The sequence below is a fragment of the Lolium perenne genome, chromosome 7 (genome assembly GCF_019359855.2).
Source record: "Lolium perenne isolate Kyuss_39 chromosome 7, Kyuss_2.0, whole genome shotgun sequence".
NCBI classification, from domain to species: Eukaryota; Viridiplantae; Streptophyta; class Magnoliopsida; order Poales; family Poaceae; genus Lolium; species Lolium perenne.
The window spans coordinates 220663096-220685574 of NC_067250.2; the positions used below are offsets into that span (position 1 = coordinate 220663096).

The 22479-nt window shown below is 45.6% G+C and overlaps 5 protein-coding genes across 7 annotated transcripts; 1 reads left to right on the forward strand and 4 right to left on the reverse strand.

The window, feature by feature from the left end:
* Window positions 1-3723: 3723 nt before the first annotated feature.
* On the reverse strand, window positions 3724-6714 carry LOC127313594 (SWR1 complex subunit 2). The gene is made up of 11 exons (XM_051344083.2): window positions 6536-6714; window positions 6386-6455; window positions 6228-6299; window positions 6065-6108; window positions 5691-5961; window positions 5459-5534; window positions 5240-5359; window positions 5035-5103; window positions 4851-4893; window positions 4294-4359; window positions 3724-4163 (listed from the first exon to the last, which is right to left on the reverse strand). Exons 1-11 carry the CDS (start codon window positions 6619-6621, stop codon window positions 3968-3970), a joined length of 1113 nt encoding a protein of 370 aa, XP_051200043.1. The 5' UTR covers window positions 6622-6714; the 3' UTR covers window positions 3724-3967.
* A 1570-nt stretch (window positions 6715-8284) lies between these two features.
* Window positions 8285-9141, forward strand: LOC127313597 (serotonin N-acetyltransferase 2, chloroplastic). Its single transcript, XM_051344086.1, has one exon. The coding sequence runs from the start codon at window positions 8389-8391 to the stop codon at window positions 8974-8976; it is 588 nt and encodes a 195-aa protein (XP_051200046.1). The 5' UTR covers window positions 8285-8388; the 3' UTR covers window positions 8977-9141.
* LOC127313596 (casparian strip membrane protein 2-like) lies at window positions 9124-10072 on the reverse strand. The gene has a single exon (XM_051344085.2). The coding sequence runs from the start codon at window positions 9935-9937 to the stop codon at window positions 9269-9271; it is 669 nt and encodes a 222-aa protein (XP_051200045.1). The 5' UTR covers window positions 9938-10072; the 3' UTR covers window positions 9124-9268.
* A 759-nt stretch (window positions 10073-10831) lies between these two features.
* LOC127313595 (vesicle-associated membrane protein 714) lies at window positions 10832-13137 on the reverse strand. Its single transcript, XM_051344084.2, has 4 exons — window positions 12735-13137; window positions 12330-12520; window positions 12080-12243; window positions 10832-11163 (listed from the first exon to the last, which is right to left on the reverse strand). Exons 1-4 carry the CDS (start codon window positions 12958-12960, stop codon window positions 11073-11075), a joined length of 672 nt encoding a protein of 223 aa, XP_051200044.1. The 5' UTR covers window positions 12961-13137; the 3' UTR covers window positions 10832-11072.
* Window positions 13138-15240: 2103 nt separating this feature from the next.
* Window positions 15241-21591, reverse strand: LOC127313598 (probable serine/threonine-protein kinase BSK3). 3 transcript variants are annotated; one of them, XM_051344089.2, is made up of 11 exons: window positions 21165-21591; window positions 20862-21094; window positions 19942-20077; window positions 19276-19409; window positions 19069-19174; window positions 17939-18024; window positions 17249-17437; window positions 16950-17114; window positions 16686-16799; window positions 16157-16420; window positions 15241-15956 (listed from the first exon to the last, which is right to left on the reverse strand). In XM_051344089.2, the coding sequence occupies exons 1-10, from the start codon at window positions 21268-21270 to the stop codon at window positions 16178-16180; spliced, it is 1512 nt and encodes a 503-aa protein (XP_051200049.1). In that variant the 5' UTR covers window positions 21271-21591; the 3' UTR covers window positions 15241-15956; window positions 16157-16177. The 3 variants fall into 3 exon arrangements, with proteins under 3 accessions (XP_051200049.1, XP_051200050.1, XP_051200048.1); XM_051344090.2 differs by having other exon boundaries at window positions 15241-15982; XM_051344088.2 differs by having other exon boundaries at window positions 15241-16420; window positions 21165-21590.
* Window positions 21592-22479: the final 888 nt, after the last annotated feature.

Sequence of the window (22479 nt, forward strand, 5' to 3'; positions counted from 1 at the left end):
ATGTAGTGCGGCGCAACACCAGGGATTCCGGCGCCAACGTGGAACCTGCACAACACAAACCAAGTACTTTGCCCCAACGAAACAGCGAGGTTGTCAATCTCACCGGCTTGCTGTAACAAAGGATTAGATGTATAGTGTGGAAGATGATTGTTTGCAGAAAACAGTAGAACAGTATTGCAGTAGATTGTATTTTAGTATAGAGAATTGGACCGGGGTCCACAGTTCACTAGAGGTGTCTCTCCCATAAGATAAACAACATGTTGGGTGAACAAATTACAGTTGGGCAATTGATAAATAAAGAGGGCATGACCATGCACATACATATTATGATGAGTATAGTGAGATTTAATTGGGCATTACGACAAAGTACATAGACCGCTATCCAGCATGCATCTATGCCTAAAAATTCCACCTTCAGGTTATCATCCGAACCCCTTCCCGGTATTAAGTTGCTAACAACAGACAATTGCATTAAGTATTGCGCGTAATGTAATCAGTAACTACATCCTCGAACATAGCACCAATGTTTTATCCCTAGTGGCAACAACACATCCATAATCTTAGAGATTTCTGTCACTTCCCCAGATTCACGGAGACATGAACCCACTATCGAGCATAAATACTCCCTCTTGGAGTTAAGAGTAAAAACTTGGCCAGAGCCTCTACTAATAACGGAGAGCATGCAAGATCATAAACAACACATAGATATAAATTGATAATCAACATAACATAGTATTCTCTATTCATCGGATCCCAACAAACACAACATATAGAATTACAGATAGATGATCTTGATCATGTTCGGCAGCTCACAAGACCCGACAATTAAGCACAATGAGGAGAAGACAACCATCTAGCTACTGCTATGGACCCATAGTCCAGGGGTAGACTACTCACACATCACTCCGGAGGCGACCATGGCGGCGTAGAGTCCTCCGGGAGATGATTCCCCTCTCCGGCAGGGTGCCGGAGGCGATCTCCTGAATCCCCCGAGATGGGATTGGCGGCGGCGGCGTCTCTGGAAGGTTTTCCGTATCGTGGCTCTCGGTACTGGGGGTTTCGCGACGAAGGCTTTAAGTAGGCGGAAGGGTAGGTCAGGGGGCGACGCGAGGGGCCCAGGAGACAGGGCGGCGCGGCCAAGGGTGAGGCCGCGCCGCCTGCCCTCCTGGCCACCTCGTGGCCCCACTCCGTTGACTCTTCGGTCTTCTGGAAGCTTCGTGGCAAAATAGGACCCTGGGCGTTGATTTCATCCAATTCCGAGAATATTTCCTTACTAGGATTTCTGAAACCAAAAACAGCAGAAACAAAGAATCGGCACTTCGGCATCTTGTTAATAGGTTAGTTCCAGAAAATGCACGAATATGACATAAAGTGTGCATAAAACATGTAGATATCATCAATAATGTGGCATGGAACATAAGAAATTATCGATACGTCGGAGACGTATCACCCGCCTTCTTCGGCTTCACCATAGGTGCAGTCGCCACAGGTGCAGTAACCACTGGTGGAGCAATCGGCATCGGTAGAGGTGCAGGAACCGCCTCCAACACGGGCGTAGGAATACCCGCCGGTTGCGGGTCCTGCATGAGACCCTGGACCATAGCCGGTGGCACAACATTGCCACCTCCCGCTGTCCCTACCGCTGCGGCAGGTTTCTTCTTCCTCCTCTTCTTCTGCTGTCCAGGCTGCGTCGGCGGGTTAACCTGCTGTGGTAAATGTGACACCACCGGCTGCTGCGCTGGATTAGTAGCGGGGAAAAATTGACCTTGAAACTGAGCATACTGCTGCTGCGGCGGGTACTGAGGGTACTGCTGTTGCGGAGGATACGGCGGCTGTTGATGAGGCATGAAAGGAGCGGTCGGTATGCGCGGCTGCGGCGGGCGGTAACCCACCTGGGGTCGAGGTGGCGCAGCAGGGGCCGGTGGTATGAGGGCCCCCTGCGGCCATCCTTGGAACCCCGGAGGGCCTTGGTATCCCCCGCCGACCGACGCAGCAGCCGCCGCCTGCGGACGAGCCGGCGCCGGAGGAGCAGGCGCCGTCCCCGGAGGAACGGAGCGGGGCGGCCCGGCCATGGGACCAGAGGAGCCCGACGCCACCACGTCGGCGAAGGAACGATGAAGCTGAGCGCGCACAAGGGGAGCAGATGATGGCGAAGGTCTCGGACGTGGGTCAGGAGGGAGGGGCGGCGGCGAAGATGGAAGCGAGGCGGCGGCGACGTGACTGCGTCGCGAGCACGGTCGTGTGATCGTATCTACAACTAAAATGTATCTTTTAGATAAAACTAAGACACTTATTTTAAAACGGATGTTGTAGATACAACGGCCTTGCCCCTGTACTGAGGTTATGAACACACCAATCTTAACCACTCCTTCTGTTACACGTTATCGACGATTTAGTATAAATTTATATTAAATCAGTGACAACCCGATGGAGTACATCACTAGAAAGTCCTTATTTTTCGGAAAGGCCGCTACTATACTAAATCTTGATACAGCATTAGGGAGTTCTTTTTTTTTCTGAAGGTCACCACTATAGAACTCAGCCTCTTGTTGTTGGTTTCGCCCGATTTTCTACATTAAGCATTTTATATTTAATTAATAAATGAGATAAAGCATTTGCCTCCGTTTTTTTCCTAAAAAGAACTATAGAATTCAAGATTAAAAATGCATCAAACAGCGCCTTGCAAACTGTGCACATTTGAGAAGAGCGAATTGCATGCGGAATACATCACTCTTCATCGAGAAACTATGTATCAGGTGAAAATGGACCGATTTAACCCTTTTATGAATCTTCAGCACAAAATGAACTTGTTTTGGAAAAAAAAAAATCACAAACCGACCCCTTTAGCATGATGCCTTGGCATGGGGCACCACGGTTACATTGCATGACGCCATGTTGTAGGGCGTCGCGGTCTGAATCCAGATCTGATACCATGACACTACCTATGGGGTTGTCCAATGTAACGTGGTCGTGCAAAATGATTACATTACCAAAAAGAATCAAAACTTATTTATTTATGTTGAAGTTTTAGAAAAGGGTCAATTTAATCAATTTTCGTGTACATGGCTGATGGTCGACGCAGCGGCTTGTGATCAATAATTGGTACACCAAAAGTATAGAGTCAAGTCAACCATGTCCTTGTCTCCGGCGGGCTTGCCTTTCAAGCTGATCAGCGATAATCAATCGGTCCTGCGACTGCGACTAGCTACCATTTTCCAACGCAGAGTGCAGAGCAGTGCATGCACCGCGTTCACTGCCAGTCGCTCATCAGTCGGTCAAGCACGCGGCATGTGTAGACAAATGGGCCGAGATCTACTTGAATTTCATTTGAGGATCTTGTTAAAAAATATCTGCATCTTCACTACGCATGCTGATTTTCTTCAATCGCATATGTGAAGTCTTTGGTCGCTGTCTTTTCCCCTTTGTCTAGGGCTGTCTCCATCCATGTTATGCATATGGCGGATGGAAAAAAAAGAAAGACATTTTAGCGTGTAAGCTCACTCATTTTGGTCTATATCTAGTTCACTACGAAATGTCTAAAATGTCTTATATTAGTGACTAGAGGAAACAAAAAACAAACATACACCATGTTTCGGTCATCAGTGTGCTAAACACATCGAAATACTCGTAGTTAACAACAGGTCTACCAGATTGTCCAGAAATTTTTCTTTGATTATGTCACAATAAACGATGTCAAAGAGTGCAAAGATAATTCGCTGAAGATGACCATGAAAAGCAGATGCCTACCAGATGCTTAACAGTATGGGAATCTGGTACACGAAGCCACGAACTGATCAAACTACTTTTACAACAACATGCCATTGGCGAAATTCGACAAGCTGCATCAGGAACATAGCGTGTCACTGTACTAATTACAATGCTAACACAGCGACGCATGTGCAAACCATGTCGTCAGATATCCCTGGACAGTCCTCATGTTACACGGCACCGTATGCAGCCACGCTTATCAGTCCTCGTCCATCATATCAAGAGCGGGTATTCGTCTGAAGCGTGCGCCGTGCCTTGGGTCCCCTGATATTGGTGACCTTGCTGCCTCAATCCTTCTCTTCTTAGGTGTAGAATATTCGCTGGTTACTGACTCGAACAGTTCCCCCATACTTGAAATGTTGGGCCTCTTCTTATCAGGCTCCTCTTTCAGGAAACTGAAGACATGCACCCACAGAAATGCTTGCATGTTACATGTCTACGTTCAGATAACTAAGCACTGCTTCACGTAGGCAACAGCTCCACCCAGAAAAAGAAATCGGTTCAAAGGAAAGCAACAGAATGTACCTCTCTCGGATGATCTTAAATGCTGCCATTGTTGCATAAGGCAATCCCGTCTTTGGGTCACGGTATCTACAAAAGGTAAATCCCCAAATAAGACCATCACTTGGAATACACAAATCATTGAAGACATAACAGTCTCCGCCCTAGCACAATGCATCAGTTCTGGTGTACTACCACTGTATGACTATGATCATTTCAAATTTCTCAATCAAGCAAATTTGCTATTTCATCACAACAGAACATGCTGAAAAGATAACAATAGTTCAAACAAGGATGCACACAAACATAATACAAGCAATGCAAATTATAAGGGATTGTCTGAGTATACATAGTTGAGTAGTCTCTAAGCAGCCAACAAAGTACATCCTGATAAAACAAACCACTAAGAACAGACACTCGGCTGTAAAAACATGCAGCTATTAAACAGAAGGAACGTGTATGCATAACTTTAGTTAAGTAAAAAATGTACTTGTATAAACAAGGGTAGAGAGTACATTTTCACATACAAGCAAAATGAACATGGAATAAGGAATGAGTTAATCAGTGTACAGAAAGCATACTTGGCAGGAAGTCCTGTCACAGCACAAACAGGTTTCTCTGGATCTGCAATAACAAAAATTAAAGCAACAGTAATTTGAATTCAAACTGCCACACACGAACACACCTACACTGCTACACATGCAGTTTATGGTAATTGCCAGAGAGAAATAAAATTTACAGCACCAACAAGATTCCAGAGCTTACAAGGAGTCGAAGTTGTACAAAGTTCAGACCCAAATGATGCCCCATTGATAAATTCCAGATGTGAATTCCCTAAATTCAGCATGACCATAATCAGTAATCAACACATGTAGGATTTGGATGATCGCTATAACAGGAACAGGAAGCACAAAAAGAAGTAGCTGCTAAGTTCACTATTTGCACGTAAGCAGATAGGTAGAGGAGTTACCATCTCTTGAGTAAAATCGAAGTGTAGGACCCTCATAAACGGCTTTCTGAACAACAGCCTTTTTCTTCACCTCCTCCTCTCTTGCCAGTACACGTTCAAGATTTCTCATGTTCATGATCTCTACATATACAGACATATGCGATAAACAAAATAGTCGATCAACACTCGCAGGTGCCAGCGATACCATTGAGAAACGGTAGAAAGAAAAACAGGGCATACCTGTTTCAGCTGCTTCTAAAAGCATCTCTTCTTGTGTCATACGTTTTTCTTCTCCCTCTTTTCTCTTCTTAATTGGCTGGAACAGAGTAAGGGCAAACAGTCAATTACTCGATGAACCACAAAATGCCATATGTTGGGTACAAGTTTCAACTGTCCAATTGTCCATGCACACTAATAGTAACATCATACAATGCAATGCAAGAAGTTAAGGGTTTGGTGAATGGATACAAACCTTAGCGGTCGCTTGCTTTTCAGCACGTATTGCTTCTCTTTCAGCTTGTCTCACGACGACAGATGTTCTGGTTGATTTCCTGGTGGTCTTCTCGAACTCCAAGTCATCGGGAAAGTCCGATTGTTTGGATGTAGTAGCCCTATCAGCAGTCTCGTCGATTGCACCTTCATCTTCCACTTTGATGACCTTCTTCATCTTCTTCTTCTTCTTATTGGCTTTCATCTTTTTCATGGTTTTCCCAGGAAAAACTAATCGCTTCTTAATAGGTAATCTGGTCATAGTTGGGGCATGAGTAGAACATATAGTGTGACTACTAGATAGCGGATGATTGCATTCTGATATGCTTATACAGTTATATTAACTAGCATGTGTACCTCTCATGTACTTCATTCTCTGGGTCACCATCAGGTTCAGGTTCCTGGAAAGGAGTTTGATTAGCACCAAGCAGTGAGAGATTTTACTTCGAGCAAAGAGAAGACCAACTAAAGCTACAAAGAAAGAGAGAATGAGTTAAAGAGATTGGAACAGGGATCTCACTTGTTCACTGAAATCACTGTCGAACTCATCGCCAGCATCCTGCTCTTCCTGATAGTTATCATCCTCTTCGTCCTGCGAGAAAGGAAAAGAAAAAAACAGAGCAGTTCAAGAACAATCCTGAAGGGGAAGAAGAAATTGTTCATTTGCAACCGACAGACCTCCTTGAGAGCTGCTTGGCCCCAGAAAGCCTCGTCATGCTCGACCTCCTCTTCAACTAGCTTGGTTATCCTGCAATCGAGGCGAGCAGACAGCGTAAGAACTAGGAAGAGAGGTAGAGGGGCAGGGCGAGGGAGGAGCAGGCAAGCCACCTCTTGCCTCGGGTGGCGCGCGCCGCGCGGTCTAGCAGGACCGGCGGCTCCTCCTCGTCTGGAGCGTTCGCGGCGTGGTCGGCCATGGCGGCTTCACCGGCGGCGAGATGGCGAATTGGGTTCGGTCGCGGCGGCGAGTGGGGATGGGAGGAGAAGCAATGGAGCACGATTGGGGTCGAGTAACGGCCCAAAATTAAGTCGCTGCTACCGGCCCAAATAATACAGCCCAGTTTTCTGTCTCCCCAAATGAGAAATGTTCGACTCTGTAAAAAAAAAAAGAGAGAAAAGTTTGGCTTATAGCCTTAAAAAAACATAGAATTTCATCTAAAAAACACACGATTTGGCCAAAAAAAAACCAAAATTTCTGTGGTTGTGATTAAATGATATTACATTCAAAACAAAATATATGTTGATAGGCTTCATTAAAAAGTTATGACGCGTACAAGGGTGGATGGAAAAGCCAATAAAGGACAAAAAAATTGTTTCCACGATCTCTTGGCAATCACACTTTCGAGAATCATAAGAGTGTTTATTTGTTCAGTACAGGGGTTCGAGCCAAAAGGTTACATGTCGATGATGATGAAGTTCCTTGGTTTGATCACAAGATCATACAACTCTATTACAAGGCGGGGTCTCATAGGATTGATAGATGCACTCGTAGAGATGAGATCTGGCTAGGGTTTACGCCTAATGAAGACTAAGAAGACTTCCGCTTGAATGTCACTTAGGGTTTGGCGGACACCATCTCGAAGGGCCATGGCCCTCACCGTGATTCGTGCAACCGCGGGCTCACTGTCGCATGATGGATGGGTCCATCCTACCGGAGAGGATTTGGCTGGAGTCTTGGCACCACGGTGGCCCCGAACATCGAGTTACTAGGTTTCAGCCTTGGACGAGCCCCCACACGTAGTACATAGGTGGAAGATGGATAAATTAGTTAGACGTTGGTGTGTGAAAGCCTTTTCTATTTGTGACAATATCTATTGGTTCTCCCAAAAAAGGAAAAGTCATGCATGTTGAACTAACCTCGTGTAGCTATGTCCTAGTATATATTTCTCATTTGGGTTCTCATACTATTCATCTATATTTTTCTCTTATATATACAAAATATATTCCAATATAATGCAACAAATTTCCCCAACAAGGCATGTTGTTTATTTAAATTTTATTCCATTCGAGTTATTAGACTATACATCTATTTTTTTTTTGTTCCATACAACAAAATATACTTTGTGCATAAAATGGTGTCAAAATTTTGTCTAAATTTAGATGTATCTAGACACTTTTTAATGTATAGATACTACGAATTTGGAACATCCTTTTATGGATGGAGGGAGTAATCCAAATAATACAACAAGTTTCCCCAACAACACAGGGTATTTGTAGATATTTTATTTCGTTCAAGTTCTCATACTATTCATATCTACTCCGTCCGATCCATATTACTTGCCACTAGTATGGATGAATCTAAAACGAAAATATAGCTAGATACATCTATATTAATATAGCAACTAATATGGATCGGATGGCAACTAATATGGATCGAGGCAGTATTTTTTCTCTCTTTCATACAACAAAAGCTAATTCAATGCAATGCAACAAATTCCCCCAACAACGCGGGGGTATTTGTATAATTCACATAACAAACATCCATTCCAATGTGTCTTTTATGTGCACACTAATGAGTTGAGAGAGACACATAGTGTTTGTAAACATTTCCAGATAATAACCTCGATAATCCGTGTAATGGAACTAGTGGCTGCCTGGCGGGAGGGAAGGAGAGGAGCCTAAGCGATGGAAATAAGGATAAGCAAGCAATCCATGGCCACTGGAGTCTGAAGCCAACATCAGCCATGCAACAACCGCAGGTGCAGCCTCGCCCCAGCGCGCGCGGCTTCCTCCGTGCCGCCGTCACGTTCAAGCCCAGGAACCCATTCCTCCCGCACCGTCCGGCCGCGTCCGCCGGGATCGGCGTCCAGCTGACGGTGTCGGACACCGAGCTAGCATCCCGCGGCTTCGACGTGCGGCGCACCGCGGAGGGCCTGGACGTGGCGGCCCTGAACCAGGTGTTCGCGCGCGTGGGGTTCCCGCAGCGGCAGGAGGAGCGGCTGCGGCGCGCGCTGGAGCACAGCGAGGTGGCGTGGCTGGCGTCGGCGGCGACGGGCCGTCCCGTGGCGTTCGCGCGCGCGGCCGGCGACGGGGTGTTCAACGCGGTGGTGTGGGACGTGGTGGTGGAGCCGTCGTGCCAGGGCCTCGGGCTCGGCCGCGCCGTCATGGAGCGGCTCGTGGCGGAGCTCCGGCGCAAGGGCGTCGGCAACATCGTGCTCTACGCCGAGCCCAGGGTGGTGGGCTTCTACCGCCCGCTCGGGTTCGCCATGGACCCCGACGGCATCCGGGGCATGGCGTACTACCGCAGCAAGCAGAAGACTGCTGCACAGTGATCACCGTCCATCTGTGCTGTGCTGTGCTGTGCGTTTCTTTCTTTCTTTTTGTTTTTCTTCCTGGTTTGCTCAGCACCGATTTTGGATCGATCCAAAATGTCAAAATATGATTAATACAACTCACATTACATAGTGACCGATGAACAATTGATTGGTGATCGAACACCGTACACCACAGAGAACAGGAATATATGAGATGGCACAGTTTCATGCACGACCAAACCAAAGTAAAGTAGAGAGCACAATCATGATATTCGAAAGCATTGAGCCCGGCCGACCGATGAGTTGTAGCCTAGCATGGTCGGCGACGGATGGCGCACGCGGAGAGGAGGACGAGGAGGATGAAGACGAGGACGGCGAGGAAGGAGGCGACGACGGAGCCGCTGGTGCGCTCGCAGAAGCCGTGGAAGTTCATGCAGATGGGCACCCAGTTGGCGCGCATGTTCCCCTCGTGCGCCACGTACACGATCGCCGCCGCCGCGGACGCCGCCGCCGTCACGAGCACCACCATCACCGTGTCGCCGATGAGCAGCAGCAGCCTGGCGACTGTGGCCTTCGGCCGGATGATCCCCACGACGAAGGGGAGCGACAGCACCAGGTACCCCGCCGCGATCGCGTTGGCGGCCACGAAGAAGGTGAAGGTCGGGAAGTCGTCGAACCTGGCCCGGAACTCGAAGTGCTCGGTGAAGACGGAGAGCGTCTCGTTGGAGGTGGCCGTGGCGATGGCGGCCGCCAGCGTCGGCCCGAAGGCGACAATCCTTAGCAGCAGGTCCACGAAGGCCATGCAGCGACGGAAGCCGTCAGCACCGCCGCGTAGGAGGAATGGCACGCCACCGGACTTGCGCTGCTGCTGCTGCACCGGCGCGGTTGGGGCTGCTGGTGGTGGCGGCTGAGCTGTAACCGGGGCCTTGCCGGTGGTGTCGTCAACGTGGATGACGGTGGCTTCATTGGTGCTGCTCATGATGACTAAGGTATAACTAGCTGCTCTGCTCAATTGCTGCTTACTTGGGATGTGGGATGGAGATGAAGATTGCTTGTTGCATAGAGATCATCATGCAGTGCAATATATACACATAGGCAGCTCAGGTGTAGATAATGGAATTGTTGGAAGAATAATTGAAATGCCTAATTGTGAACAAGTTGAAAGGTGTAGTAGTGTGGTTGGGTTTGCAGGAGTGGTTGCTTAGTTTGCTGGAATTTGCTTTTCTAACTGCTCTGCATTTCACAGATATTGGAACTGGACACAACCAGGAGCAGTTGAACTAGAAAGACATACCATACATTGCGGATATTCATAGCAAAACCAATCGTCAACGAAGTTGATTGGCGTTGTAAGGATGTAGCACAAATCCTACAGCTTTCAGCAAGTACACCAGAATAGCAAAAGCCATATCAAGGCCATTGATCATCCCAGTAACCAATCAGAAATTCGTTCTAAGACCTAATACAGCTTCCTCGCTATGCATATATTTCAGGACTAACTGCATTCAGATAAGCAAGGAATCTCCTTTCGGAATCAACATTCAGAAACCTCAACAATTGTCATGCTTCGAAGTAAGACTTCACTCATGCATGTGCTGTTTGCATATCTTAGCAACCCCAATTGAAAATTTTAAAAAACCAATTGAAAATATAAGAAAACATACATCAAAGTATTTTGACTTGTCATGCATAAATTTCATTCCTAGATTTCGTTACATATGGTAACTTCCTTAACGCCAATATCTTTTCCAGAAAGAGTATTATACAACATTAATTTCTATGAACAGGAGCATTGAGCATTCATAACCAATGTCACGAGATACACAAATCTTGCACAAGGGCAATGGCTGCAAAAGATAAGGAAGATGCACAATTCATGCACAGAACCACCACTTTCAAAAAGATAACTACATCAAAGTGTAAACATCCACCTAGTTCAGGTACATGAAAGACATACTGTACATGCAGATCCTGTTTTGTACAAACATTTCAGATTGACTTGTATGAGTAAACACTCTACTGAGAACTCAACTGCGAATCTGTCCCTCAAAACAACAGGTTTAAACTTTGGAAGCTAAGCTGGAGCTCCAACTGCAGTAGATCCATAGTGTTTTTTATGATCTGCATGATGAAAGGGCTAGGCCACCGCAGAAAGCAGCAATGATCAAGTAAAGCAGCAGCACAATGACCACAGTCAACACCGCTCTGCAACAATTCCAGGACGAAAAATATCTCAGAAACTGCCAACATGTTAAATTGACATGTAGAAATCACAAAACAGGACTCTAGCAAATAGTCAACCATTAGTTAGCTGCACCGGCAAATATTTGCTAATTACTAGATTTGTCTGCCAAAAGAGCAGGGGTTTCACCATTTTCAGCTATGACACACCACAACACCATTTTCTGTAGTTTTTTTTATATTTAGTTCAAATTGCCAAAGCTCCTCTAAAAGTACCCATTATCAGGCCAACCCTTTCATGGAGTATTTTACTCTTATATCTATATAATTTCCCTATTAATTTCTTTAATGGAAGCACATAATTCACCATCTCACATTTTCATAAAAAACAGCTCTTTGTTTAGAAATGACAATTTTCGACCAGATTGAATCTGGAGACATGGAAAAAATTTACTCGGTGAATCATGTGCTTCCATTAAAGAAATTAACCATCTCACATTCTCATAAAAGACAGCTCTTTGTTTAGAAATGACACTTTTCCAGCTGGATTGAATCTGGGGACATGTAAAAATTATAACTGGCAGTAGTACCACATCTGGAAGTGTTTTTTGATAGCAAAAGGGAACTTGCTCCCTGTATATAACAGTTCTTTTTATTCAGGAATGACACGTTTCCTGCCAGATTGAATCTGAGGGAACATGGAAAATGATAACTGGCACGAAACAAGCGCAAGTAGTTCTGCAGAGACCAGATCTGGTAGTGTTTTGCGGTAGCAAAAGGGACTTGCTCTCTGTATGGTTAAACTATTGCAGAAGAATAATTTTTATAGTCAATAACCACGCGACGCGGTTGATCCGTAATTGACGGCTAGTGTCCACAAAAACTAACAACAAGGAAAACAATGCAAGCTACGGAGGATATGGGGATGTGCAGCACTTACAGAAGCTTGGCATTCTTCATCCAGAGAGCTCTCCTGAGCCTCTTGGACTGCTTGCGGAAGTGGAAGGCGCTGTCCTGCATGGTGGAGGTCCTGTCCACAAGCAGCGAGATGCGGTCGCCCCTGTCCAGGATCTTGTCTATGTTGTCAACCATGACAGTGTGTATCTGCAGGTGCTCGAAAACACAATCACGGTAAGCTCAGCGCGCTAAACGCCATAAACATGGACTGTCCTAAGTTTTGTGGTGCTTGCCTCGCTGACTTCTCCGCGGAGGCGGTTGAGGGTGTCGGCGCTGGGGTTGCTGGAGAAGAACTCCATCTGGTGGTGGAGCACCCTGGAGAACTCATCGTTCATGGCGTAGGCGAGCGCGGAGTGCGCGACCCTGCCGTAGTTCTTCATGAACCTCATCTGGATGTCCTCCAGGTATATGAAGGGGACCCTCCCTGCGTCGTGAACGAATGGCGTGGTTAGTTGAGTGTTAGCGGTGTGTGCAGGATGGTTACAGTCTTACAGATAAACTGGAAGATGGCGGCAATATGTAATGTTGTAGAACAACAGGTTGCTTCAGTATGCAAACGTTGGTAGAAATGATCTGAGTAGTACTGCTAGGCTAAGTAAGAAGAGTAGAGTGGAGGAAGGGAGGGGAAAGAAACTGACTTCCGAAAGTGTCGTTCGCCATGCATAGGAAGGTGAGCCCGTCGGCGGGGGAGCGGAGGACGTGGAAGATGTAGCGGTCCTGCGCGAAGCAGAGTCGCGGCTCGGCGTCGGCTGCGGGGAGCTTCTCGAGGATGCGGCGCGCGACGGCGCCGGCGTTGCCCGAGACGGCGGCGAACTCGGCCAGCACCACCGTGCCCCGCGCCACGAGCGCGTACACGATCGCCATCCTCGCGCCGCTCACGGTGGGAATCGAAACTGGAATTTGGAAGCGGCGGCGGCCTGATCTGATCTGCCTTTGGGTCGAGGAAGGGGGGCGTATGAGTATGATTGGGAGCGGTTGTGTTTGGGGATTTGGAGCGGCGCCGTGCCGTACTGCCGTCGCCTACTGCTTTCTCTATTCACGATTTTCTCGACTCATCCATTTTTTCTGATTATCTTTCCTCCCTTGTTGCCGTGTACTCCATCCGATCTCTTTTAATCGACTCGGATTTACTATATTATTATATTAAATTTGAGTCAATTAAAAGAGAGAAGTAGTTAAATCTCACTTAAGTTAGATTCACTGATAATATCATATTCAAACAGATAATAATACGTAAATGAACCTACAACCACAAGGAAAACAACAAACGAAAATAATATTATAATTAAGATCGCATATCCCCAAAATCTTTGCCAAAGCCGCAGCTCAACTCATCATGGTTGCGCTGCCATAGCTCTATGGACACCATCGAGGGATTACACCACCAAAATACCTAAAAAGACCTATATAGGACCAAACCTTGTTGAACAGTTGCATAGTAGACTTTCACATATGATAGATATTGTCAATCAACGTCAAGCATGTCAGCAGGAGAAACAACCCGATTGCGGCAGATGATGCCACTAATATCCTCGCACCAAGTCGTCGATCTTGCTCACCAATGGTCTAGTTGCTATGAGGAGCATGTTCATGGAGTCGCGCTGACAACAAAGAACCAACCAATCCCTCCATGAATAATGATGATGAAAACAACTCGCAATCTCCTCAGTAGCGGCACATCAAGCAAATCTAGATGGTGTTGGATCTGGAGGACTTTAATTTGACATAACACTGCCATCTCCATTGGTGCAACACCATCGCGATACCAAAACTGCACCATAGATCTTGTTACACAACTTGCGAGAGAGGAGCATCCCCTCCTTTCTGTCCCATGACGTCAAAGTGGTGACCGGAGGGGGAGGGGGTGATTGATATGGAGGGTGGCACTAGGGTTCCTTTCTAGAACTGTCTAGCGGCATACTGAGTCTCTGCTTGTACATGGGCCAAAAATCTCTCATGTCATTGGATTGGGAGTCGAGGGAAAAGAACTGCATCGCGAAGAAAGTGGATCTTTAACGAGAAATTAGGGTCGTGACGCAAATCATTGTCAACACAAGGGAGGTGATGGCATCAAAGGAGAGGAAAAAAAGTCCTCACCCACATCAGTGGCGGAGCTTGCCAGGAATTATGGGGGGGCAAAACATAAAATATCTATATCTGGGGGGGGGGGCAAAGTGCTAAAAAAATTATCTTCTAAGCCTTGTAAAAAAAATTCCTTAAAAGTTGGGGGGGGGGGGGGGGGCGGTGGCCCCCCCTGACTTGTACATAGCTCCGCCACTGACCCACATCAATTAGATTCAGGAGGCAAAACCAGTCGTTGACGGTATAGATTGTGCGCCAAATATGCTGATTTCGGAGGAAGCAACCACCTATAGCCATTCATAGTGGCATCACGATGGAGAAGACTGAAATTGTTGGAAAATCAACTAAGATTATAGGAAATCAAATATTATAAGGTTTAAGGTTCACAACAACAGAAAAATGGACATTCTTATGACACAATAATGATTAGGAAAACGTGAGAGTTTTGTGTGAGAAAAAACAAAAAGATATTGGTTTCATTGTTCACCTTTTTTTTTTCTTCTTCTCTCAAATACACGCCCAAAGCATGTATCTATGTATATTAGAAGAAAAACCTTAAAATTTAATCTTACCTTCTACGAAATGGTCAAAATTAATCTTAGCATCAGGGTGCCAAGTATTTCCAAATGACAAACGAGGATCCATAATTTTAACAGTACAGCTCTTTGGACTTAATTTCGATAACATAAATTTGAATACATTTTGGATGTTGCGCTCTTCAGTTTTTTGGAAAAAAAAATTGATGTTTGCCAAAACACACCGGCCGATTGTGTTTTTGCCAGATATTATTTCAATTCTGTGACACATTTGCCAAATAAAACCACCCAGATAAAATGGAAAGTTTTACATTTTATCTTCAAAACCAATCATAGTATGGTCATCCTAGGCAAAAGTGCAAAACTTTCCATCAAGTGGTGTGTTCCAGCAAATGTGTCACAAAATTGTAATGGTACCTGACAAAGATATAATTAGGTTGTGTGTATCAGCAAACGCCGGAAAATAACAGTGCCCTATAATCTGTAGCAAAAATTCCATTTTTTTTATTTAGTAGCAGAAGGAAAATAATAATAATAAGATCCCCTAACTGATCACAACAGACCAGAAAACGAACTGTATGTTACATGCCATTTCATGGCGTATGGGACCAATATAATAGCCCATGATCTGTTCCGAATAGAGCCTTCTCACATACATACAAAGCTCACACTGCACCCAAAACTAAATCATTACAGAAGAATTCAGCAAATCTTCTCTCCACTACACTCTAACAATACATGACTCTCAAATCACTGTGCCCAGCTGAGCTGAGGACCAAGACAAGAGCAAAAAGACCAATCAACACTTGCTCTACAAACCCTACAACCTATGACCATCATAACATGATCTGACGAGGATGATTGACAGATGAGATGCACTGTAACACCTTTTCTTCATCTCCATCTCCTCGTTCATGCGGCAGAGTGAACTGGGTGAATAGGCTCTCTCTTGCCCTCTCTGCAGTATATTCTAACTATGTATATTTTTCATATATATACATAAAAAAATACTATGTATCACAAGGCTAACTGGCAGTCTCCTTGCTCCTAAGCCAAATTAGACCTGCTGTTGTCTCCAGCAAGTGAAGAGCACATGAACAACAACGTGTAAGATTCTCACTACAATGACGGTGAGGAAACTCAATATCAGAAAGATGCTACGCTTCTCAAATTCCTTCTTCCAACACTCAAGCACTGATCACAAAGCTTGTAATGGTGTTACATTTGCTTGAGTTTTCTCATCTGTATGCGAGGACGACAAGCTCAAACTGTAATTTACACAAAATTATACAAAAAAAAATCAATTTCCCTAATTACCCTAACCATTTTGTACAAACTGGGGTGTTTTTTTCTTTCTTATTTTTCATAATCTAGTACCTAAGTTACCATGCTATGAACATGCAGGTAGGTGGTAGCGTTATCTTTCTGAGGGAGGGGGGTACCTGCTGTTCAGCTATACATCTTTAATGGACCCTACTCTTTGTCTCTACAGCTGCACCCTCGTGGAGTGCTTCCCGAGCTTCCTTCTCTTTTCCCAATGAAAACAGGGCTGCAGCCTGAAGATAAAATGCAGTCGGCCATGTAGGAAATATCGCCAGAGCTTGGACGGCATCATTCAGAGCTTGTTGCGGCTTGTCATTCATGAGATATGACAAGCAACGCCTGGCATAGATTGTTGGCGATATCATGGTACCAACATCAATGAACTGCACAGCAATTAAAATAATAATCAAAATTGACCTCCAGGAACAGAAACTTGTGAAGCCAATACAAAGTTACAAATAGTTTGAAGCTACATTTGTCCAAAAGAAAGGCATATGGTCAAGCAACTTAGTTAGGGTCATTGCAGAAGATGGAGAACACCATATTTAAACTGTTGCATATAAATCATGCACGGTGTCCTGAATTAATTATGACAGTTTGAAACAATTGACAACTTAAGTGAAACCCAATAAGCAGATGAAAGGCAACCTGAGAGTAGCAACCAATGGCCATGCTAAAATCTTTTTGTCGAAATGCACTATCGCCCTTCTTCTTCGAGTCAATGGTAGTTTGCATTTGATTAGTCCACATCTGAAATGAGAGCTACCGCCAAGAAGAAATGAGTTAGGCAAAGCGCTCACAGAAATATTAAAAACCACTAATAAACACCAATATATTGCTCCCAAACAAATTTCGCTAGTAACAAAATATAGCATAACACCTGGGGGTTTAGATTAAGTACAGATCAAATACCTCATTTGCTGTTCCCTCGTCATCTCTATAGCCAGTTGACTCTAGAATTTCATGTATTGCAGTAAGATCCTGTCTGGAGCAAGCTTCAGCAAGAGGAGAAAGATGGATCGATTGAAGGGTAAATGTACCACCACGGGGTTTATCCATCAGATCGTAAGATGGAGACTGCAAAGCATATTGGTATTATCAAAAAAATTCTCAAGATGAACCATCTTGACTAGAAAACGTAAGGACACAAATAAAGGAACAGGAACATGCTTTAATGCATACTGGAGATGTATGATGAGATATGTATTCACCTCGACATCCTTCTGAAGAGAAACCAGCGCAAGAACCAAAGATCTTACATTAGGCCGTTCTCGTGGTTCATAATGCAGGCACCTTGAAGCTAAACGCAGCAGTTCTGTTCCTTCCTCATTAGAAATTTGGCCCTCTAAACAGGAGTCTATGAGCATACTGAAGTTTCGATCTCGAATCAGATCAAGGGCCTGGACATATTTGCAGTAACCAGTTGAAATAACCGTAACCACAAAATATCAAATTCTGTTTGTTCTCTAGTTTTACCAAATTATTAAATATTTCCTACTCCATCCAACTCTTGCTTTTCTAGATTATACAAGCTGAGGTGTGTACAGGCGCATCAAGGTTTAAAGTAAAATACTGCTTTGTTCATTTATCCCATAGATTCATCATTACAACACCCTTCAATATGCTCCCAACTAAGTAAGAGATGTTGATATCAATTGCAAGTCCCTTATACTTGTAAAGAGTCTGAACACAGTAGAAACTGTGCAGACAAAAAACATTTAATGTACTCTGCATTGCTCAATGAAGCAAATAGACAACAGCAAGCAATTTCACACTATATGTAACTGGATTTAGATATAACTCTTGTATAACATTGATGTAGAGCATAAAAATACATGATTATGAGTTTATGACAGAACCACAATGCATACTGATAAAGAAATAAAACCAAGAAATTTTACATGGCTAGGAGGAATATGCTTCCCACTAAGAACATCCAATAACAATGTGCCGAAGCTGTATATGACACTTTCTGGAGTTATTCTTCCTGCAGGTAAAACCGAAGTGTAAGGCAAACTAGAGCTTTGAAAGCTCCGCGACGACTAAAATAAATCTTCACATGTGCAGTAGGACAAAACAGTACAAGTTAGAAAGTGAAAACTCCATCCATTGCAGTCTCTAGTCTATATTGTACTAGTAATAAATTCAATTGATAATAAGAGCAAAATGGTATTGTGCAGTCGAAAGCATGCATCAATCCCCATGGCAAAAAAAAAGCCATAACCCTGGTCGCCTTTGGCGCCGAGGCCTCCAGCACCACCCACGCTGCTTGCTCTGCGACCAGGAGATGGAAACCATCCAGCACCTGCTCTATGCCTGCTGCTTCTCCCGTCAGGTCTGGCACGACGTCCTCTCCTGGCTGCGAGCAACCTGCAGCCCCAAACCGCTGCACAAAGGTCTCGCCTCGATCGCGCTTCTCACCCCATGGCTAATCTGGAAGCAGCGCAACAACTGTGTGTTCAACGGGGCAGAACCATCCGTCCACAATGTCGTCGCGAAGATCCAAGACGAAGGTGCACTTTGGGCCAGGGCTGGTGCGCCGGGCCTGTGTGTTCTCCTGCCGCACACCTGGGATGTTCACTGAGCTGTACCTTTTTGTTTTCCTTTCAGAGAACTGCGTCTTAGGAGGATTGTAACAACAAACGATTTCCCCCCTTCTTTTCAATGAAATGAAACGCAAAGGCTTTTTGCGTTTTCTCGATTTTTTTTAGAGTTTTTGCCTCCTTCCTATGTGTACAGAAAGCTATAATTTTCTACGCCAAATACATAACATACTGTTGTAAGCTAATTTCATATAATCATCAGATATATGAACGGGGAATAGACTAATTCAGGTGCAAAGACACGAAATTTCTAATAATCCTGACACCGTCTCAAATTTAATTCTAATAAAAAGGTAGCACATAATTAGTGGCTAGTCATATCTACATAGAAAGATAGCCTGGTCACAAGACTATAGACAGACTTTAAAACATCACATTAAGGGCATCACTTAGCTATTTTTAGCACATTCTGGAAATTAAGGACTAACCAGTCCTCATATATTCAGGAGGAGTAAATGCCAAATTGGTGCTGTAACTTTTGCCATCCCGGCTGTTCTTCATTAGACCAAAACATGAAAGCCTAGGGTTGCAGTCCTGCAGGGTGTCAAGTGTTAACGATCTCGGAGGTTTCAAATAATACTGAGAGTGGCAGGTGATGCCAACATTTCAATGACAATAAACTACACGATACTCACATCATCAAACAAAACTCTATAGGCATTAAGATCATGATACAGATCCCGGCCCTTGCTTATGCAGTAATCTAAAGCGTCGACGACATACAGAACAACCCGTAATCTCATGGGCCATACCATTGCCTGTGATTCCCCTGTGAAATGGAAAATGTGATGTGAAAAAATAATCGCCTATTTATAATCATCAAAGGAAAAAATGAGGATCACATAAGTAGTACTGTGGTCATTATACTGTGGATTGTGAATGGGTTGCTCTGGACCACCTGGCTCAGCTTTGCAGCTCACAGAGAGAATGTACGACATGTGGGTAAATAGCGTGTTGTGAAGAAGTTATGCACTTCACAGTGAAAAAATGTTGACATTTCATGGGCATATTGTTACAATGAGAAATATTTGGGATTTTTTTAAAAAAAAGAGCAATCAGCATAATCACTTCTACATACTGCAATAAAGCTTTCGATTATTATGCACATGTTCAGTTAAAGTGCATTTTCACATAGATTTATGTGTCAACTGCCAAAATTTACTTGTGGCACAAATTTAAAATTAAAAATCATAATGGCTGCCTCCTACAGAAACATTCTCAGGAACAGGTTCAGCAGAAACAAAGGGAAAATAGATGAAACTTCACAAAGACTTAGCTACATCATCAAGAGATCAACTCACAATGGAACAGATGCTTTGCCAGAGTGTCATTGGGCATGTACTCAGCAACAAGCAACCTTTCATCAGCTTCGCAGCAACAACCAAGCAAGTTTACGAATCTTTTGTTCCGGAGCTGGCCAACAGACTTAGCTTCTTCCTGGAAGTACAAAAACATTTCCCAGGGGCATCACTCATCGGTTCTGAATGCTTTACCAGGCCAGTTGCAAAATTTGAAGAATCGTTCTACTCTAGGCAAAAGGACACAAATTGATGTTATTGTGAACTTCCTTTGGGTTGAGTTTGCCAATGTGGAGTAAGATAATCCGAGGCAATATAGCAGCTGCTGCATATGTCCAGATATAGCAAGGAGTATGGATCCATCTTAACAACACAGAAAAGGACAAGGCACATTTTGGTTACACTGGAAACCACCACTTTAGTAGTGTAAAGGTGTGATTCAAGTTATTCGGCAACTAAGTATAGCAGTGCATGCATTGCCAAGTCCTAGAAATAGTGAGGAAACTACTCCTTTATATTTCACACTTGAGAGCGTTTGGCAGTTTGGTGTCTAAATACTAGAATGTAAAGCTTCGGGTACAATGTAAGACCTTGTGGCAAGCTAAAACAGCTTGCCAAAATGTCTTATATTGTGGGACGGAGGGAGTAAATGTCTAACAGACAGGGTGAGACAAACAGAGATAAAAAAAAAAATCAAACTTTTTGGCAGTTATCGTATAAAAATTAGGGTGTTTTCATCTGCAAGCTGTCTTAATCTTGGTCTATTATATTAAAAAAAGAAAGCACAAGACATTCCCATCCCATCCAAACTGTGTGTGGATGCCTCTACTTCAGGATGAACGAGAAAACTTGTGAAGCAGTTAAAAATGTAGCCTTTCCGAATAACTCAGGGGCGCGCGGGGCGTGAGAGTGGGAACACCCACCATGAACTGGCGCGCGTCGGGCCATGCGTTGCGGTGGAATCGCTTGACGGCAATCCGGCGCTGGGCGTCGAGCTTGCCCCTGTAGACGACGTTGGGCGCCTTGTCGCCGCCTTCGGAGACGATGTTGTCGGCGGCGAAGCCCGCGGTGGCTAGGCGCAGCTGCTGGAAGGTGAACTCCTGGAACGGCGGGAGGTCGTACCACTCCCCCCCTGCCGCCGCCGCCGCCTCCCCACCTGCAGCAGAAATCCTCAATCAAAATGGGCACGGAGAGGAGGAGATTCAAGACCGAAATCGGACACGCACCGGCGCCGTCGGGCCTGAGCTTGGCGTCATCGACCCCGGTACGATCGGAGTCGCGGCGGCAGCAGCAGCAGCAGCAGCACAGCAGCCTCCACGGCCCCGCCCCCATTCTCCGGCGAATCGGGGCAGAGGTGTGGGCAGATGGTTTTGCGGGATCTGAGGAGGAGGAGGAGGCGAATTGCGGTTGAGGAAATCCGAATTGCAAGGCAGGCGCGAGTTGACGGGGAAGTCGTGCGCGCCGTTAGGAGTTAGTGGGGTTGGCGGCGGCATACGCGGCCCGGCGTGGACTTGTTCTTGTTCGACTCCTTCAACTTCAAACTGCTTTTTCGGCTGATGATGTTTCTTCAGCTTCAGAGACTTTCAGGTATGAACTCCTCTTTTGGTCGTGGGATCCACACGGAGAGAGAGGAAGCAGCTGCGTGAGGGCGGCGGCGGGAGCGACTTGGGTGCCGAGAATTGCCCGCCGTTGATAAGAGCATTTCCAACCGTCTCTCCGACAAGATCCCAGCAGGACGTCTTTTTTTTTCATCTGGACCAATTGCGTTCCCGCCTTATCGTTTTCGTTCGGATTAGGCCTTTCATCCGTCCAGAGAGCCCAGGCCATCCCAGCCCCCCGGGGAGCGCTCGGGGACTCCGGACGAGAGAAAAGCGGGGACGGGCCCGCTCTGTCGGCGAGAGCACAAACGAACCCCACCACTTTGTCGACGCAAATCCCTCCTCCCCTCCCTTTGCTCTCTCGCCGCCGGCACCACCCCTCGGCAATCCGTCGGCGGGTTGCCCCAACTCCGCCGTTCCTCCACCCAGCAGCCTATATTCCGCCGTTCCTCCACCCTCTACCTATTTTCCGTCGCCGGGCAGCTCCCGTCGTTCCTCGTCGACACGCCCGGCAGGTGTTCGTCCAACTGCCTGGACAGACATGGACTCCGACGAGGAGGAGGAGGAGCAGATGTTCGCCGAGCTTCTTGAAGAAGAAACGGCTGCCGCCGCCCAAGACGAGGAGCACCTGCTCATCCTCGCTTGCATGTCCGGCTTGTACGCCGAGTCTGTCATTGGTCGCCGTGGTGGGTCGGCACCAGGTCACCGGAAGTGCAAGCCGAGGCAGCGAATGGAGGAGTATTGCATGCTCTACGCCGACTACTTCACCGACGATCCATTGCACGGTGAAGCTCTTCCTGAAAATTGTGTATGCCCTTCGAGACTACTACTCCTATTTCAGATGCAAGTTGGATTGCACCGTCATGGCAGGGTTTTCCGCCCTCCAAAGTGCACGGTGGCTATGCGGATGCTGGCATATGGAGCTCCTGGTGATTCTGCAGAT